Source organism: Ischnura elegans, chromosome 11 (genome assembly GCF_921293095.1).
Source record: "Ischnura elegans chromosome 11, ioIscEleg1.1, whole genome shotgun sequence".
NCBI classification, from domain to species: Eukaryota; Metazoa; Arthropoda; class Insecta; order Odonata; family Coenagrionidae; genus Ischnura; species Ischnura elegans.
Window position 1 is genome coordinate 53,985,692 of NC_060256.1, and position 20,998 is coordinate 54,006,689.

The 20,998-nt window shown below is 39.2% G+C and overlaps 1 protein-coding gene across 1 annotated transcript in view; it reads right to left on the reverse strand.

Moving 5' to 3' along the window:
• LOC124168529 overlaps positions 1-20,998 on the reverse strand; it is a 63,173-nt gene that overhangs the window by 10,910 nt on the left and 31,265 nt on the right. Inside the window, exon 2 of the mRNA XM_046546860.1 lies at positions 1,677-1,732. Within this exon, the coding sequence (XP_046402816.1) occupies positions 1,677-1,732 (56 nt within the window). The remainder of the gene's footprint in view (positions 1-1,676; positions 1,733-20,998) is intronic.

The window sequence follows — 20,998 nt, forward strand, 5'->3', positions numbered from 1 at the left end:
GTACCATAGATCTGCATTCCATCCATTAGATCTCAATTTTCCTCTGTATTTAAACAGACCTATTAGCCTATTCGGAAGCGAATGAAAATGTTGATGATGATGTTAGTTGCCTGTTGCTCGCAAGGTGGAAGCACCTGTCTAAAAAGGTTCTTTATTGAAGTGTCACGTTCAGCCACACAAACCCGGCGCAAATTTTCGATTGAACGCTCTACAGTTACTCTCCGATCAGTGTAGATGTTTAGATTTTTAAACCGTTTGTATACTTCCGCATATGAATTAGGGAGTCCGATACCTAAAGGTAGTTTCCGCTGAAAAAAGGGGTGGGGACACAAGGTGGCATTCGGTCACATATCTGTTCTGATTGCGTGCGGAATAAGTATGCAAGTGAACGCTCGCAAGCGTCACTTTGATTAGTCTTAACTTGGCTACTGAGGCTTTTCTTCTGTAGTTATCGAACCTCAGGTCGGCATAGCGGATGATAAAAGCCTGAATTTAATAATATTTTCTTCTATCCTTTCCGAGGGAGAGCTTCAGCGATCGCTCAAATGATGGAGGAAAACGTGACCGTTTCACGCGATCACGTTTACTTGGTTGCATTAAGGTATTTTTCGTTATATCCCACAGAGCTTAAAATGAGTCTTATACCCAAAAGTTAAAATAATACGTGCGTTGTATCAGGAACAATATAAAGCGATATTAAGAGACCAGCTACGGAAAGGATCAACTTGGAGTGTAAATGGATGTTGAACTAGCAATTTGTCTCAAGCAATTTCATTCACTCGACCGTTTTCAATACATTCCATATCAGCGTCAGGTAGCTTACCGCACCGGATAAAAAAACATACGCACTTTACGGGTAGTTACTATTTTCAATCATAGCAGAAAATTAACATAAATATAGCTTTCAACTGAAAAAAATATTACAGAAAATCAGTAGAAAAACACATACTATCATTTACTGTATTGATGTGTTCAAATAATAATACAAATGTTCACTTTTAATTTATATAAACTCACGTAAAAAATCAAATCATACGACAAAGAATTTACCTCCCTCCTAATTCTGGCTATTGGCACATTATACCCTATACAAATATTTTCCGTAAAATTCTGTTAAAAAAATTTTCTTACAGCGTGTGATTGAAGAAGGAGCATGACAAGGTATATTTTTCAACAGCTTTGGCGAATTAATTCGGTTATTTAATTTTTTTAAATGAAAACAAAATATCAGCTTTTATTCTCCTATAATTTAAGTTATTTAGATTTGAGCATATGTTGCAAATCTCAGTTTTACACATTTTTGTATAAAATATTTCCGACATTTTTCAATTCTCTTCCAATGGCACCCTTCATGAGGACTCCATATCGTTAGTACCATCTTCTATTATTGGCAGAACGAGAGTAAAAAATGATAATCTCTCGGTAAAAATGACAGGTAAATCTTACGTGATATTTTTAATAAATCATTATATCTACACACCTTTATTAACGATCTTATCTGTATTATCAGTAAAATTTACATTTAAAGCAAATTATCTCGTCCGGGTCCTTCATTGATTATGTTATCCCCGAAGTATTTATTTAATGTAGGTATCACCCACTTCCAAAAACATTTTTCGTTCACTTATTGTAAGAAGTAGATGTGCAATCGGAAATTTCTGGTGAATGCAACTCACCTTATCACTTTTTCCCGGTACACAAGATGTTCCGTGTATCAGCTGCCAGGAAAGAACTGAAAAGGAAAATTTTGGTTTTTGTTAAACTACATAAAAGTCTCTTTTTAAAGTATGTTAATTTTATTACATATTTTATTATTTTGTTTCATTTTATTGACATGGAAATGTAATTAGCTTGTATTCCTTGCTTCTCTTTTACTTACTGCCTCTCTTTTAATTTTGCCGCGAGATTTGTATTTGGATGCTTTGACCCTTTTTGTACATTTACCTGGTTTTTGACTTTAGAATACACCCCTTTAAGGAAAAATGTTCCCTTTTGTGCAATATTTTCGCATTCAATTCAATTCCCATAAAATTTACAATAGTTTTCTTTAAATCTGCAATTCTTAACTTTTTGTAGTAATTATTCTACCCCTCTAGGAGTTAGTGCATACTGCTAATTCCATCAAAGCTTTGCTCACAATCTTAGTGCTGAGAATAATAAAATCGCTCAATTTCAATGGCTCAGTCTTAGCCTTGTTTACGCACGTTAGTGGGCTGCCAAGCACTGCGAAGAGAGTACGAATCGATCAAGGACCTGGTCGATCACGATTCGATCTTTTAGCAAAGATGAAGCAGTTCAATTTTGTGCGCAGTAGGAATCGATGTATATGTATAAATCGCTATCGACCGCGGACTTAGAATAATATATCGACAAACGTTGGTTTAACTACGCATGAAAATAGTATCAATACTGCTTGCTTTTTTAATTTATTACTTTTGAGAGATAGTTTGTAAGCCAAAATTGAATTTAATTCTCTCGCGAAGAAGATGAAATGAAAATATTTCTCTTTCGCCATCGTCGTTTCATTTTTTTCTATTTATTGCGCCGCGTAGCGTAATGACACTCTCAACGCACTTTCGTATTGGTAATTTATAATATTAGCGAGATATCGTGTTTGCTGAGGAGATGACAAGAGAGGCTTGGAATGAATTAGAAGCTGGAATAAAAGTGGGGGGAATGATGTTTGAATCAGTGAGGTTCGCAGATAATCAGGCGTTGATTTGCCAGTCAGCGGCGGGGGTGCAGGCTTTAGCGGATGCGTTAGACAAGTGGTGCGAGGATTATAGCATGGGGATTAATCACAAGAAGACCAAGGTTATGCGGTTTTGTAAAGCATCGCGAGCGAGTAATGTGAGACTCAAGATAAAAGTAGGAGCGGGAAAAACTTGAGCAGGTAGAGCAATTCAACTATTTGGGCAGCACGTTCGAGGAAAAGGGATACAGTAGTAAGGACATCAGGAAAAGAATTGTGTTAGCAAAGGAGGCGTTTATGAATAGGGGGGAGCTTTTGAGAGGATCGTTATGTAAGAGTTTAAAGAAAAGGTTAGTGAAGAGTCTGATCTGGAGTGTAGCGCTTTACGGTGCGGAAACGTGGACACTTAGGAAGGAGGACGAGAGGAGACCGAGGGGCGTTAGAGAAGTGGGTTAAGTAGACTGGAGAAGGTGAAGTGGACGAAGAGGAGGAGGAACGATAAAGTGCTGGGCATGGTGGGTGAGGAGAAGCAGCTTTTAGATGAGATACTGAGGAGACAGAAGGTATGGATGGAGCGAGTACTTAGCGGGGAGGGGATGTTGAAAACAGTGTTAGAGGGTAGAATGTTAGGTAAACGAGGGAGAGAATGGAAAAGAATAGGATTTTTAGATAGAATGAAGGGTAGTAGGCCTTATTGTGAATTGAAGAGGGAAGTCCATGAAGGGAAGGGAGAATGCCTGAATAATTCTTAAACACTCCATACCAACATTCCTTAATCAGTTGAATACTTAAATAACAAGCTTCTTGACTCGTGTGATACACTTTGCCTGAAGATGACCGTAAAAGTCGAAACCGGTCGCAAATAAATATAATGTGGAATGAAAAAATGTCCGTTTTCATTTTTTTTTAACTGTTAGGCAAACTTCGCTTAGTTTCGCCTGAAACTATCGATTCGTTTGAAGTTATCTTATTTGTTTAACTTTTCGTCACTTGGTTACATGCTCTGCGTTCATCATGACCCAAATTATCACTTTCTTATTTGGCATAAGGACAAAAGGGGTATGCTATAGAAAGGGCTATGTGTAAAGGACTTGAGGTGTGCCGAGTACAATACGTGATGCTTAGTTCGATTAATTTTTTTTCCATCGCTTCCGAAACAAGACGACTTTGCTATATATCACGTCGTCGTCCTCCCATAGTTCTTTCTCTAAATCCCGCCCTTAAAAGAGTTGATATTTTTATTTGCGTCGCGGCCCTCGGGTTAAGCTTCCCGCCCGAACCCTTTCCATATCGAAAAGTTCAACGTCGTGACCACAGGTCCATGGGGAACATCCGGGAGAGGGGAGGCGAAAGGGGGTGAGGGGGGGGGAAGAGGGGTTGGCATTCAAGGACCTCAGCACGTGTGCCCTGAAGATGCTACCTGCCCCATCCCCCTGGACGCCACTTACCCCTGTTTCCGTGGAATATCTCTCTCTAACTCTCCCATTCCATTTCCAGCCACTAGAGTCAGCTTCACTCGTCGAAGTAGTCTGAGGCTCAAGACCGACATCTCGCTACTTTTATCTACGCAGAAACGTCCCAAGAGTGTCAATGGGATTCGTGGGGGCATACGTAGGAAAAGAAAAGATGTGTCGGTTAGCAGTGGTGTAACTAGGAATATGCTTTGGGGGATGATGATGAGGGGTGGTTAGAGGGGGCTACCCCCCCCCAGGAAATGGGGAGTTCAGGAAAATTTTTGAAAAATAACAGTCGAATAACAATTTCTTCTTTGGATATTTCAATGGCTTCTCTGACGAGTCTCTATTTATAACAGTTTTTATTCATAATGACGAGCACCCGCGAAAATTTTCAACGAAGAATTACGTTTCACAGATGATAAACAAAATAGGCTGGGAGCCGAGAATTGGGGCGATCGCTTGAGCCGTCCCTGGAAAGGGATGGAAAAAATGATCGCGTGATTCAGGATTAATGTACGACTCGAGAAGAATTCTCAACAATATATTTGCACAAAATGTGGAGGAACTGATAGGGTTGGGAAGGGCGGGCGATATATCGGTGGGTTGTAAGGTAGGCGTACGGTACGGTTAGCGCGAAATCTTCTGAGAAGGAAAAACAAACACTACAAATACGGTTCTTGCACCTGCATATTTGTAAGCATTCCTCTGGACTCTAAGACTGGAGGCGTTTGAGATGTGGGTGTGGAGAAGTAAAGTGGACGGAAAGGAGGTGGAACGATGAAGTGCTGGACATGGTGGTTGAAGAGAGGCAACCTCTGGAAGAAATTCGGAGGAGACAGAAGGTATTGATGGAGTGAATACTTAGTGGGTAGCAGGGACGCAGCTAGGAATTAAGGCTAGGGGGGTTTCAGGCGCAACTAATACTGTGGGGCTTGGGGGTATTGCATACCCGCCAGGGTTAGTGGGAGGTGCGGAGGCCTTCCGCCGGAAAAAATAAGATAAATGGTTCAAAATGGTGATTTTTACGGCCTAAGTAAAACATATTTAACTTAAAAATTTCTGAGAGCTCTGGGGGGGGGGGGGGGGGGTTATCCCCCAAAACCCCCCTCGCTGCGCCATTGGTGGGTAGGGTTGTTGAAAACAGTGTTAGAAGGTAGAATTTTACATACATTAGAGAGAGGAAGGAGGAGAATAGGGTGTTTAGGTAGAATGAAAGGGAGTAGGCGTTATTATGAATTGAAGAGGGAAGAGCGTGAAGGAAGGGCAGTCTGCTTCCAGAGTGCTCTTTAAGCCCTCATGTAAGCCTAACTTAATCGGTAGAATACTTAAACAATAATTTTATTCTCTCGTCTGATACATTGTGCCTAAGGATAACCTTCGCCTAAACAGGTCGCAAACATATATTATTTGGAATGAAAAAGTGTTCGCTTTCATTCATTTAAAAGCAAACTTCGCCGAGTTTCCCCTGAAGCCATCAGTTTGTTAGTATATACATCTATGTTGTATTTCTATAACTTTTCTTCATTTCACTGCATTTTCTGTGTTAATTGTGCCTCAAAACATCCTTTTCTTATTTGACATCAGAGCAACAAGAGTACGCTGTAAAAAGGGCTTTAGGTAAAGGACTAAAAGTGTTCCGAGTAAAATACGTGATGCAAAGTTGAAAAAAGACACTGTTTGTAATCATCAAGATCATAGGCGGTTCTAGAGGGGGGGCTCAGGGGCACGCCCCCCCCCCCCCAGATCCCTGAATAATATGCAAGCTTTTTAATACGGTCCCATTATCATTGCATTCGTTTTGTATTACGAGGTATCCTTGTGTCCCCCCCAGAACAAAATCCTGGATACGGTCTTGCCCCCCCCTCACGGAAAGAAATCCTGGATCCGCCCCTGATCATGAGTTAACATTCCGAAAATTGGTTAGACGCAGCTCTCCTATCTGTTTTACCTTTTCATATTTACGAACATGTTCTCTTTTATGTCCTTAATAACTTATGCTATGTAAATCATTCGGGACGGTCTTTCGCATTTCTTTCCGTCCTTTTATCCTTCGATGACTTTCACCCTCAGGCCCTAATGTCTTATAATGTGTCTAATTGAGTTGCCCCGTCTTCTTCTTAAGGTGGTTCCACTCTGTCAAATTTTTGTCAATTCCGTTCAAGATCGTTGAACAATCTTAATGAATATAACGTCATGACTGAGGACATCTTGTCTTGAATGCCCTTGTATCCCTTTGTATACAACAAATTCGTCTTTTTTGTTCTATTTTCTATTGAGCCTCGAATGGTGTTGAAGCGTTTCCACCAATCAGTGAAGGTTTTCCAGCCTTCCCAGCATTTTGATACGAAATAGGACGCTGTTCGCTATTCCTTTGTTTATTATGTTGACTATCGTTAATTCAAGCTTTCTGCGACAGTCTGGAAGGCCATTCAACTCGATTCAAGGCATGTTGAACAATCTCCCTTGACAGACCGTCTCGAATGGTATTGATTCTAATTTTAGCGTTCAAGATGACTTCCTCCACGTTCCTTGTTCAAGAAATCTTGTAAGATGCAGTGTGAAAGATGCTTTAGGGTTCTCAGTAGACTGCTCTGTTATCCCACTCTTTTTAGCACTTCCTCATTAATCACTCAATCGATCCCGGTTATAATAGAAATTTTATAATCGTAAGAGGCTTTTTTTTCTCGTAAAATATAACATTCCTTCGCGTATGGCATATAATGAAGCTAATCATTTGCTTCTCAGCATCTTTTGAGCCGAAAAACGCCTGTGTAGCTCACATGAAAAAAATATATATCCAACTTTGATATCGCGGTGAACTTGTGACCTATTATAATCGTGTTTACATTGCGTCTTACGGATCCGTGGGAAATAATAATGTTCATGTAACCTCTAACCCGTAGGCTTACCATCGAGCCTCTTTGTTGTGTCCTTGCATTGTAGCGGATCATGAGGATGTGTAAAACATGCTTTATTAAGCCGACGTTGAAATTTATGCGAAGGCAAATTACTCGCTATTCCAACCTACACGACACTGCTCGACAAGAAGTGAGCATCATCTCCCCCTTACTTGCAAATCACTTCGACTCGTTAACTAATCCTTATGAGCGTGGGTAATTGGGAAGATGTGCTCCTCCGGGAACGTAGAACCATATTTCATGGGGGGAGAACGCATTTTAAAGTTCAAGGAAGACTCGAGAATAAAGCATAATTACACGATCTCATCCAAGAGAACGGACACAATTACGACGCGTGAGCAAGTTGCAATGCAAATCCGACTCCGCTATAGAGCTACTCGAGAGTTATCCATTAAAGAGATGTATGACTACAGTGCTAATAAAAGTATTCTTGAGGATTATTATTATTATGAATTATTATTATTATTACGAGGGCCGTTTTTTTCAACCTCCGATGGGTCATGCTCAGAAGACGAAGTGATTGATCAAAAATTATTTCATTGATAAATGTTGAGCACACTTTTGGTATCCTTTGAGCATAATCGCCTCGGCGATTGAGGAATCGGTCGTGCCTGTGGACAAGTTTTACTATACCTTCTTAATAGGATGCTGCCGCCAATGACTTCCTATGAATTTTGCCTTTTCCCTAAAGCTCATCGCCCGTTTGAAAACGCTTCCCTTATAGCCACTTCTTCATTTCAGCGTAAAAATGGAAGGCACTATGTCGACATTGCACGGCTGGTGATCAAAAATTTCCCATTGAAATTGGTCAAAGAAGTATTTGGCCTGAATTAGCGACGAGATGACGGGCGTTGTCATGGATCAGAACGCTTCCAGAAGTCAGCATGTCTCTTCTTTTGTTTTGAATGGGAATACACGTAATGTTTCACCCTGGTTTACACTCTAGCCACAGTTCATTAAAACAATCACTTTTATCGGCATAAAGGAGAAGACATGTCAATGCTGAAGCTTTTCGGCGAGTTTTATGGCTGGCTCTACGCAGTGCACACTTGGCGGGAGAATCAATTGAGGCAGTGTAGTTAATGAGATTGGTACTAACCTTAAACTGTCAATTTGCGGTCAGAAATTACTTCAGCGTTTGGTGCGGAGACCGCGCAATTGCCCTACCTGCGCAGTACCCGCCTGTCGCTTGCATGGTGTTTTTGCCGAGCTATGTAGGGAGCTCGATTATTTTGGATATTAATGTCGTATATAATTAAATATAGGTCCGATAGATAATCATCATTGGTCAACAACCGTAACATTGGATCGACTCATCTCTCCATTCCGCTCTCCAATATACGAGACTTTACATAGCGACGTATTTATTGTCTTTTAATATTCTCAATAAACTGTCCCATGTAATAGGGTAGTTTCCTTCATCAAAGAAAACGAAAGGCATTGATTGCAATTCATTACCCAAATTTAGTGTTTACCTACTCATAATATAGTACAATTTATTTGGTTTTAGAAATCCCAGTTTAGACGAATGTTAATGGTCAATTTTAACCGCATTTGTAAAAGGCCAGATTGGCGCCCATGCGATTCCACTTCGCGTGACGTCACAGGGACCTAGATTCTATACGAGTATTCAGGGGTTTTACATTTTCTGAGATCACCAATGCATGCATGAGGCACAGAGCTCAGGGAAACGCCTCTTAATAATCACTTATTAAAATTGCCTATGGTCGGAAAGTTTCCTTCGTTTGATAGGGTGTTAATAATCCTTATTTAAGCCAAGTGCTACCTGCTAGCAGCCTGCATCGTAGCGGCGCCCATAGCCTCGCACCAAGGTGGCCTCATACGTCGGCAGCTGGAACCAGAATGACGTCACACGCGCTTTTCCCAGCATTCATACTTATCGCTCGCGTTTTCGCGTGCTTGAAAATTTTCACTTTTCATTTAATCGCGAAAAATAGATATCATCATTTAAAAATCTAAAACCGTGAAATACGTACTCCAGGAAGAATAATCTTTCGATTTAGACAATTAAAAAAATAGGAAACCACCCTATTATAATCGTACATTTTCGTTTAACCTTAATTATTTGATGTCCTACATAAATGTCGCTAAGGCTGGATACCATAGAAAAACCGTTTTCATGGTAGCAGCAAAGTGCATCCTAAAAATGTTTGTGTTGCCATCGCTCAGTAACTAAGGAGTTGCTACCCCATGTTTATGGACAAAATATGCTTTAAACTGTCCCCTCTACCACCTCCTGAAATATTGCAGGATCCTCCTGAAACGATGATCCCCCTGTATAATTGGTGAACCAGCCCATTGGCCTCGATCCACGTAGGGCGGTATAAAGAATCCTAATTGGAGAAAAGAATCTCTCCATGGCTCGATGTATTTTTTTATCCTTCACTTTTCCTCTCTCGAACCTCCGAATCTTGGACGAGCGGGAAACTGCTTCCCTTTCTCTTCCCCCACTCTCTTTTCACTTCCTTCCTTCCTCACGAAGTTTCTGCGCGAAAACCATGATCACTCCTCCTTTATGTGCACGTGCTGACTTTGACAGGGTTCCCACCCAACCGTGAAAACCTTAAAACCGTGAATAAGCCGTGAATTCCGTCTACCGTGAAAAAAACCTGGAAATAGCCTTGAATTTCATCATAAAACCTTAAAAATCTCTCAAACTTATAGAAAAGGAACTAAAATTGACAGATCAAAAGAAAAAAAGATACTTCAATCATGTTTCAAGGCCGAGCCACATGCAGACACTTTTCACGCATTTATCTCCACACGTATATTCGCTGTGCAATTATTGGTCCTTGTGCCATGACGACACATTGATCTTGAGCCTGTGATTGGAAGACCGGCAAACAAAGTGTTCATTAACTCTGGCGAAAAATCAGACACTTCTTTACTTCCCTACCTCACTGCTCCCTCCATTTTGCCACTCACAACCTTAAGCTTCACCTAAATTTTGATGTCGATCGGTGACGTCATGAGAAATAGCACATTCATTGCTACGCTTGAATTCACGGCGTCTGCCACGGTTGATAAATTTTTAGTTAACGTGCGGGCGGTGATTGTTACGTTATCAATATTTATGCCTAAAATGGCTTTTCAACAGACCGTGAATTTGGCGATATTTAGACCGTGAAAACCTGGAAAAAACCGTGAATTTTATAATTTATTTAGAGTGGGAACCCTGCTTTGAGCCGCCATCCTTACGACGAGCACCGTTGCACGAAATGCATCTGGGATTCTTCAGGGATTCCTGATCGCACACTGGATCAGCTTAAGCCTGAATCACACGATCATTTTATCCGTCATTTCCCAGTGGTCACTATCGCGATCACTAGAGTGATCACTCGCAAATCATCGTCGCCGGCAATTGTTTTTCGCGATCACGATTGCGATGAGGATTCCCATCACAATTTTTCATCACTCGTCCGGTCGCTTTTTCCGTCGCTAAAACCGTCACTAAAACCCCATATCAGCCAATCAGAATGCATTCCCGTATTGAGCGATTGCAGCGCAACGTTTGACAATCGTGGGAAAGACGTAGAAAAACAAACACGCTATATATTTTCGTTATGTGGTGTGGGTCCTATGACAACGAGCTGTGATAACGAAAGTGATGCGAAAGGCGACGGCGGGAGGGAGCGTGTGATTCAGAAAAATGATAAAAAAATGATGAGTTTAGAAATTTGATGGAAACAATGCACTTTGATATGATGTAAAATGAAGTCGAGCTATAATAATATAGCAGTAATAGTTGTAGTTGACGGAGAGGAGGAGCGACGTAGTGGTGGATATCGTGGGTGAGGAGAGGCAGATTCTAGACGAGATACGGAGGAGACAGAAAGTATGGATGGAGCAAGTACTGAGCGGGGAGATGATGCTTAAAACAATGTTAGAGGGAAGAATGCTGGGTAAATGAAGGAGAGAAAGGAAGAGAAAAGGATTTTTGGATTGAATGAATGAAAGTAGGTCTTATTATGAATTGAAGAGGGATCTTAACGAAATTATTCAGCAGATGTATGCGCCCAGTGTAACACTCAAGCAATCAGATCACTATTCATTGGATCATGCAAACTACTCATTCCTTGCATCTCTCCTCACTAGAGCGATCACTTTTCGCGACGGAAGAAAATGGTCGTGTGATTCAGACTTAATACTCGGATCCACAGCATTGATCGCTAAGTACGTCCGTAGGTACGTGTTTAGGCCAAAAGCGTCTTGTGAAAGCATACCCCATCCAAAAGGTTTGCATCAAGAGGATAGTTAAGTGTAGAATCCTTTAAGTTATGCTTTCCCGTTAAGGGCGTCAAGAGGTGTGCCTACCTGGCAGGATGACCAACCACAAAATTTGTATGACGCGAGGTAACAAATGGCAACGAGAAAACAATGTGAAAGACGCCTCGAAAGTTACCGAAAGTAGCACCAAAGGGTTTGGGATCATGATATGCACCTATCTAGTGACTTTGATTGCAATCCGTTCAGCCGTATGGAAAAGCATAGCGGACAAACAAACAGACATAATCTTTCATCTATATAGTTTTATCAAGTTCATCTGAAAAATATTTTTGTTTGTACTAATAAAAATAATCTGTGGAAAAACGAAGTTTGATTTTTCATTCAAAATGAGTAAATTCCATAAAGTATCGCCAGAAATCTCAACGACATTTTTGTTAATCAGCATCACAGTATTATGATTGTATTTCTGAAGGTGATCCCTCCAAAATAAAATAGCCTCAGGGGTCACCTAAAGTTCTAAAATTGGTTTTGAATCTGTAGTATTTAAAAGTTTTCATTATTTAAGGAGCAATGTTAAAATTTTTATGGAAAAAATTGTCTATTAGGTGAACCAGGATTCGGAAAACGACGCCAGGGGGAAATGCAAGTTACAAATGGTGCGATACATTAATGGTTAAGTGGTCGCAAGCCATCTCCAACATGGTGAACGAAAATGTTTGTCGAGGTTTGAAGGTCACGTGAGATTGTCGGTCAGTGTAAGTGCCAAGGTCATGTTCGTTTTGATGGTAATGGATTCGCAGCTGTTTATTTACACTTTCTAACGGGCCTTTATGTTCTTTGTTACGCAACCGTAAAGGCAGTTATTTATTACGAAGCTATTAAAACACCGACTCCCACTCACGATTCAAGTTGATGATGCTCGCTTTTTCGATTACGTCTTATTGAATTTAGTGGCGGTCGGAATTTATTCGATTTCGATCGACATCTCGACACCTCATTGAATCATTTAAGCACAAATTTATGAGGTGGTTGGATTTTCCTCGTAAAGTGCTACCATATTATATCAGTGTACTGATTCGTTCATTTAGTCATGAGTCGTTCGAAATTTTATCTCTCGTCATTGATTTCAACCCAGTTGAAGCCAAGTTACAACTTCCAAGTCGTAAATTTTGTGCACTCCTAGTTTTAGACGTCGAGGCTTTTCGATGTTTCTTCTAATGCAAGCAAGATATGTTTGCTTATGATAGTCTGGGTCAAATTTCCGCATTTCTATTGTTTTGACGTGGTAGATGTTATTCCTATCCGATACGGTATATATCCTTAACTTTGTATTTTAGTTCAAAGCCTTCTTTATTTGAGGACCCTATAAGCTAATGGGGTACGAGTGCCATTGTTATAATTTTGGAGATAAGTGCAGATAACGGTTGTTGGGGCAAACAATATTGTTGTGGCATAGGAATAAAAGTGAATAACTGAATCTATCTTTCTTCTTCCGATACATAAAATTCTCGTGTTACAGTTTTTGTAACAAAACTCCTCCGATACAGGATAGGACGTAAGCTATTTTTCATATGGCCCATTAGACCCTCCAATGGGCCAAGAATCATTTCCGTGAGAAATGCATGAAAAATTCGTAATTAATGCCTGCAGACTTTTTTCTTTTGTGTATTTAAATTAGTGATAATGGTCACATACAGTTGAAACATATGCCATTAGAAATAAAAATAAGGCAAATTCTTATTATTTTATGTTCCTACAGACCTTTTTTCTTTTCGTATTTAGATTGGTGATAATGGCCACATACAGTTGAAAAATATACCATTGGAAATAAAAATAAATTCACATGCTTATTCATTCAATCGAATTTCATGTTCCCGCGTGATTTACGGCGAATTAAAAAAATCATAAAAATGCTGATATTTTAGCGTTTTTGGCTTACTGTCCCCTTGACGAAAATTGCACTTGTACCCCTTGGCTTCTTAGTGTCCTCATTAAATGTCCAGAAATCCTCGGTCCGGATATGCTTAATTTTTTTATTACAAATAAATTATTAATTCCTATGATGCTTCGTCCAGTAAGCTTATCGTCCTTATAAATTAAAGAAATCTTGCCAGTTCCACTAAACTATATAATGATACTATGCATTGCGACGCTATGACGCTAAAGGACGCGAAAGCATCGAAACGCATAATGTTAGTAAATAAAGTTCAGTGGAATTTGCAAGCTTGGTTTTATTTATAATGGATCGGTTTCTCCATATCTCATCTGAAACTGGCGGTTTCACTATCATTCTTATTATGAAAGAGTTGACTGAGCAGTTAATAGCACTATTAATGTGTATCCTATTGAAGCTAGTTGTGCTGTTTGCCTTGGATACCATTCAGAATAAATACTATACGTTATGGAGAAGGCTCTTTATGGTTGTGATAATATACCATGTAATTATTTGGGTTTCAATACGGGACGTAATGATCTTAGCTAAATTACTTGTCAGATGTATTCATTATTGTATGATGCTAGAAATATGATCACTTTCGATTGTATCATGCGAACTACTTATTCCTCGCTTTTGTCTTCAAATACCCTCTGTAATGCAGCAAGGGAGTCGTGTTTATTTGATGAAAATAATGCACTTTGATGTAATGTAAAATGATGTCGAGCAACAATAATATAGGATTAATAGCAGTGGTGGACGGAGAGGAGGAGGAACGACGAAGTGGTGGGTGTCGTGGGTGAGGAGAGGCAGATTTTGGATTAGATAAGGAGAAGACAGAAATTATGGATGGAGAAAGTACTGAGCGGGGAGATGATGCTGAAAACAGTGTCAGAGGGAAGAATGCTGGGTAAATGAAGGAGAGAAAGGAAGATAATAGGATTTTTGGATAGAATGAAAGAAAGTAGGTATTATTATGAATTTAATAGGGATCTTAGCGAAATTATTCAGTAGATGTATGTAACACTCAAGCAATCGGATCACTATTCATTGGATCATGCAAACTACTAATTCCTTGTATCTGTCCTCTAATGCCCTTTCTTTCCTTTCTTAAGTCGCTTCCATATGTTTCGAGTTTGTATTCCAGTAATGGCATCGAATGAACGTTCTTAATTCTTTTATTTCCTTTTCCTAATGACTCTATTATGTTAAACACTACCTAGCTGTAATGCGTGATGAGAGAGTTATTCTAATGATCCCTCTGGTCCAATAAAGCAATTGAGGCAGCCCGGTACATTTCTCCGAAATGTTTAGCGTTCCGCTCGAAGGAATTTTCCGCCTGTGGCTGGCGATAGGAAACCATTTCTCGAAATCATTTCCATCCCGATTGCTAATCTCACTCCTTCGAGAGAGGGGAAGAATATCCATGGGAGAGCGATCCTTGGAAATCTTTTGCGTCGCAGCGTAATTTGTCCTTATAACTGAGATGGTGAATTCTCTCAGCCCGAAGTTGCTTGCTTGTCTTAGGGATTTCGACCGGTTAAAGTGACGTTTTCTCTGTCGAGACTGCTATAAATTCGTGGATAAACAGTGGCAGATCCGTACAGGGGCTATAGGGCTCTGTGGTATCCAATTTTCACTAGATATACGGCGTCCTAACATTATTATCATTTAGAAAATATTTTAAACTTCATTATTTTATAGTTTAACGAAATTATAAATTTGTTTGTAGTCATTTTTCAATTGTTGCTATGCAAAGGATTTTGATTGCAAAAAATAAACATTAATTCTGGCTTGGACGACAGTACAGTGGACGTCGCTATCAGATTTGAATTTCAAGCTGAGCTTTTGGTGTTCGTATCCTGATTTGGCTTATATTATATTTTTAATTAAGTTATAAGAACCGTTTGATGAATTGGTAATTGTGATTAATTTAGGAATTTTTGAAGTACGTTTGTTGACATTATTACTTTCCATAGTCGACTTATTTCTTTGGTTTGAAATGGTACAGTTTGAAACCAGGCTAGAGTAAATAAGGGAAAACTAATAAAAAATTTCTGCTATGGACCTTTTACAATCGGGAATAAAAAAGTAATTCGTCACACAAACTTACCATGAAGTAAAATTAATAAAATTGCGCATAATAGTTTATTAAAAAATTTAATTCTTTGGAGAATTAGTAATGAGATAACCTTTAAGTGTTTTTACAAGCCTCGAAGTTCCAAAATTGTCGTTACCTTCCGGACCTGCTGGGAGGTTACCCCGAACCCTCCCATATACCCCTGCATTGCCCCTATCCTGGATCCGCCACTGAGGACACACTTCGGATTTTGTAGTAGTTTTGTCTTTTTATTCGGTATTATTTCATTAATTTCCTCTTTGTCAATACTTATTGATTGATTTCTTTTACCTTCGATGTAGGCACTGAAAAAACTCTAAAGGCACTAAAACTCTTTTTAGAAATCACTTATACCCCTTGGATTTTCACCCATTCAATTTTTATGTCGAAAAGGCTGGAAAAAAAACAAGAAAAGCAGTTTCCATGGTTACTGCAAAGTGCATCTATAAAAATATTTGAGTTGCCATTGCTCGGTAACTAAGGACTTGCGCCCCCATGTTTATTGGACGAAGTATTCTTAAAATTGTCTCCCATACCACCTCTCGAAGTACTGCTGATTCCTTCTCTAACACCCAGTATAAGATCAGGTCAGGACTGGGGATGCACTCGTTCACATGACTTGGGCTTTTTGAACTTCTTCAACTTCTTGTTCTGGTACGGTGATTGCGGAAAAATAACAATTAATTTCATAAAGGAATGAGTAGATAGCAAGTAATAGTTACATATTTTAAAAATGTCACGTTTATAGGTAAAAAGTTAGTGGAATGGAAAAAATGGTGAATGAAATGTTACTCAATTTTCTACCCAACTGTGTGTGTAGATTATACTAAAAAGGAGAGGTTACGAAAGTTGACTCCGCGATTTTTTTGAAGCAGAAGGCAAATAGAAATGCTAATCTAGATGTTATCCGGTCCAATCCTCCTAGTTTCATTGTAATAAATTATTTACAATTGTAAAATTACGTTTGTCATTGACCCCGCACAAATGCTAGGTGATCAGTCTAGTATGAAAAAAAATATTAAAAATGAGCCTATTTCCGGGCATATGGAAAAATAAATAAATAATATATTATAAATAAAATTATCACCCTACCGATTGTTATTCTGATAGACTTTGCTTGGCCTCGAACCAGCGATTTTTGGGTTGGGAGTTTAGTACGCTTATCAGAATAACAAGCGGTAGGGTGATAATTTTATATATTATATATTATGTATTTATTTTTCCATATCTCCGAAAATATTTCTTTATTGGCCTTTTAATACGGTTTTTTTCTTCACGTTAAAAATTAATCGTACATGAACATTCATTCTTGGATGGGGGCAACCTACCCATGCGGGACTCGAACCCGCGACTCTTCTGTGGTTAGCTAAGACTTTACCCCGGCGTTCCCAATGTAAGTTATTTATTGCAATGACATAAAGAGGATACGAATAACTAGGAAATAATTATTTCTATTTTCCTTCCTAACCGAAAAAAAAATTATGGCATTCAAATCGCGGAGAAAACTTCGGTAGCCTCCCCATGCAAGAGGAAGGAAATTTTTATGTATGTCATAACTTAACAATAATTATAAGTCCTAATTTATTATTATACACTATTTCATTATATATATAAATATTTATTATGCAAATAAATAATTATCAATTCTTTCGTATAAATATTTTTCCAATTTATGTTGATAATTTTATAATACTTAATAACTTTTATACATTATAAATAACGTAATAATAATTATAACAACTGCAAATGAGTATGACGGTGCGGACGGAGAGTTCTGACGGGAAACGATGTGGCCAACCGCCGGCACTATTGCGCGTGCCATCGGTGAAAGGAAGACGCTGGATGAAGAGTAAACATGGTAACTACAAAGTCGGAGGATCAGAGATTTCTTTCTGTCTGTAGCAGCCGGCGGCTTTTATCAGGTTAAGTGTTTTTATAATGAGTGATAAACATACTTTCTTTACTAACGGTATTTTTTTAAATAACCGTTGATATTTCGATTTTCGATCTTTTAATTCAAATGTCGAGTTTTGTTAAAAAGTCAAGAATTTCATTTCGATTAATAATTGATTGCTCGAAAATTTTGAGCGACATTTTCATCTCTTTCAACGGAGATCACTAATTGGCTCTTTCCGTCGACAGCTTTTTTAACAATGTTTTTTTTTGTTTTAATTGAGTATTAAAATTCGATATCTCGAAAAATCGATTTCGACCGACAATATTGCACCACTATGCCGGTGGGGACGGATGAGTTCTGGCGGGAAGCGATGAGGCCAACCACCGCCACTTGGGAGCGTGCCATCGGTGAAAGGAAGACGCAGCAACTACGATGGCGGGAGAATCTTCTTTCTTTCTGTCTGTAGCTGCCGGCGGCTTTTATCAAGTGAAGAAGGAGGGGGTAAGCTTGCTGGAATGGAGAGGTGTTTGGCGCGGGGAATGGAGGGGGGTGTTGATGGAGTGAGTGAAAGGTAGAGGGGGTTTGGGGGAGAGGGTTGAGCGTACGGGAGCGTGGCGAATGACGTCACTGGAGGGGTGTTTGGAGGAGGAGGCTTTGGTTCCGGCTGGAAATCCGGGAAAGGAGCATGTCGACGGAGGGGGTGGGGGAAGGGTCGAGGGGGTGGGGGTAAGAGAGTGAGGTCGGTCAAGGAGGAAGGCGAATGGTTTGAAGTGGGGGAGAGGATATGTATGTACAACATTAAAAGTCCGGCGGGGGTGGTTCAGGCCTGCTCCGTAGTGGAACGTACTCGAAGGTGTGCAGATGGTCGAGGACTGGTGTCCCAAGGCAACTGCTGCGGCTTTGCTCGTGCCCAAGGTGGGGGATGAAACTTCGTATAGCCGCTGTGTGTATAACGTGTCCGCCTTATTGTCGCCTCTGCAGCGATCGTCCGTTAGATAGCAGAACGGACGCTTGTTATAATTTTTTAAAATTATTTTTATTTACACGGGCGAAGCGTATACCTTATTTACTCTTGTTGAAATTGCCATAGTAACAAGGTTAAGTAATAACAATTATGTGGTATTCGTTTCGCCCTTGAAAATGGAAAATAAATGTTAAACTTGGCGGTGAAGATTCCTTGGATTGACTCCCTGAGGACAAGGGGCGAGTTGCACATCGAAACATCGGAGGGAGATAAGGTCCTTGCCCGGTGTGAGGCCCGAGAATTCTTTACTACCATTGTTCGCCGGGAGAAAACCAGACATTAAATCGAATTTAAAACTCTTCCACTCCAAATTTTTTGGTGGAAATTTATTTCAACATGCGAAAAAGGAAATGCAGAACTAACTCTATCGTTAAATATGCGCAATGATTCGTTTTCTTCTTATTATATTATTTTTATATGCAAATATATCAATTTCTATTCCAGTTCCATTATAGAAATTTAACGTTAGCAACGATGTTTAAAAAATGCACTCAAAATATATTAAAAGCGTTTTTTATAGATTTTAAATGGTATTTTTGCCCGCAGAGAGCAGAGCATATTATTTCAAGTCGAATGGCTAACTTGAAAGTAAATTAGGCACGAAGATTACATTAGAACATTCTCAAGTCCGCCGCCAGAAATGTTGTCGCTTCGCGCGCATCAGAATTCAAAATCGCCACTCGCGGTGCTACCAGTCATCTATATCCACTTTTCGCGAGGAAATACACGGCAGTAATGTGTAACTGAGCCAATAGATCTTGTAAATCGCTCATTTAATGCATATGAGGCGATTGTTAATAAGAAAAAACCATTTCCACAGCGGTTAATGGCGAAAGTCACACTGAACGAGATACAGCTGCCTACTGGCGCCATCGAATAAAATGCGCGCGAAACGGCAATGGATATAGCGCTTAACCGCCATGTTCTTGGGCCTCCTTTCATGGAGTCTCCTTGATATAAGGACTGAATTCATTTTACCCCACTCTAATTCGTGTAAAGGCATTGTAAAGCTCTCTGGTCGCTCGTTGTATGTTTTAGAGAGAAAGCCCTTGATCAGTCTCGTTTGTAATCATAATGAGGTTCTTACGCATCATGCACCGTGTCCTGTTCGGGATGGCAACGGAGATGTGCGGGGAGTTTTCTTTCTTAACGGTCGAACGCGGTGGCATTGCCTGAGGTGGTCGTAATTAACTGATGAAAATTTAACGATGCCCAGATGGAATCATTCGATTGAGCGTGAGATGGATGGACCGCTTGACAGGTCAATTAGCCTCAAAGTTTCCTCATGCCTTCATCCTTTTAAATATATTATTCTTTCCTCCTTCACATCCTGTTATTTTTTGTTAATAAAGCTTAAAGCTATGGCCGGGAGTCTTCTTCAATTATTTTTAAGATCCGGTATTAAGAATAAGTACGTTGAAAAGAAGACGGGACAACCCTATTGGCTATATCTTGAGACATGAAGGCTTGATGAAGACAATCATCAAGGGACAAGTAGATGACCAGAACGAAATAGCAAGACCTCGAATGAAATGTATGAATAAAGAAGTATGTGAAAGAGAAGAAATACGTAGTTGTGAAAATATTGGCTAATGCGGAGAGTTGCGTCAAACTAATCTAAGGATTGGTGAACAGTGGTAATGATGATGATGTCGTATCCGCTTATTTTTTATTTTCTCTCAGTCAGTTATTCAATCCTGTAAGTTAAGATCGGATAAATAAGGATAGAGCTCACCCCATCGTAAGCCACTGGCGTACGAATCTTCATGAGGTTAATGGAGCCAATACCTTACCCTTGTCCACCTTGCAATCAGAGGATTTTTGACGGTGGAGTCCAAAGGATTCACCCGCTATTTGAACCCAGGAATCTTCAATCTGCAGCCAACCGTGAATACGATACTGCTTGTATAATTTCAAATGATTTTTCCATCACGCATTTAAAGCATACAAGGCCAAGTTACATTCCCAACTTCATTTTCCTGGATATCATAGCATCTGATTTAATCACAATACAAGATGTATTAGTGGAACTTATTACCATTACTCTACAATTTATTACCCTATGAGTACAAAAGGGCGGTAAATCTTCACATTTTTCTAAAAAATGTAAAATATTAGCTGTTTACTTATCCTATGTTGAAGAAATTCTATGTTAAATCCACATTGATAATTATAGTAGTGTAATTAGTCAAATTATTATTTTTGCTAATGCTGGTACATGTCCTTTTTCCACTATTTATTTCCACTATTTAATTTACGTTGTTTTTTAATTAATCTAATTAATTTAATTTAAATTAATTTTTTAATTAATTTAATTTACGTTAATTTCGATTATTATACAATTGATGGTAATCTAAAGACAGATTCGCCTTCTAGGATACGGAAAGCTCCTTACATTTTATATATGTATTTGTTTGTAATTAATATGGAGTAATGAAAGTATTATTATAAAAAAATCATTTTGCATTGTGATATCTCTAACTTTTTAATTATGCGACAATGGAGGAAATTAATATGGCGTTAAAATTTGTTCATTTTTTCTTCTGCCTTGCTTTTATTCACTACTTAGTTATACGTCTTACACCGAATAGATCCTTAAAATGAAAAAAAAATCGAATGACGCACATGATGAGAACCTTAATTGTCCACAAATAGCTGACTCGTCTGTTTGGCGCTACGTGACTAAAGTGATGGAAGGGAAGATCTTTGA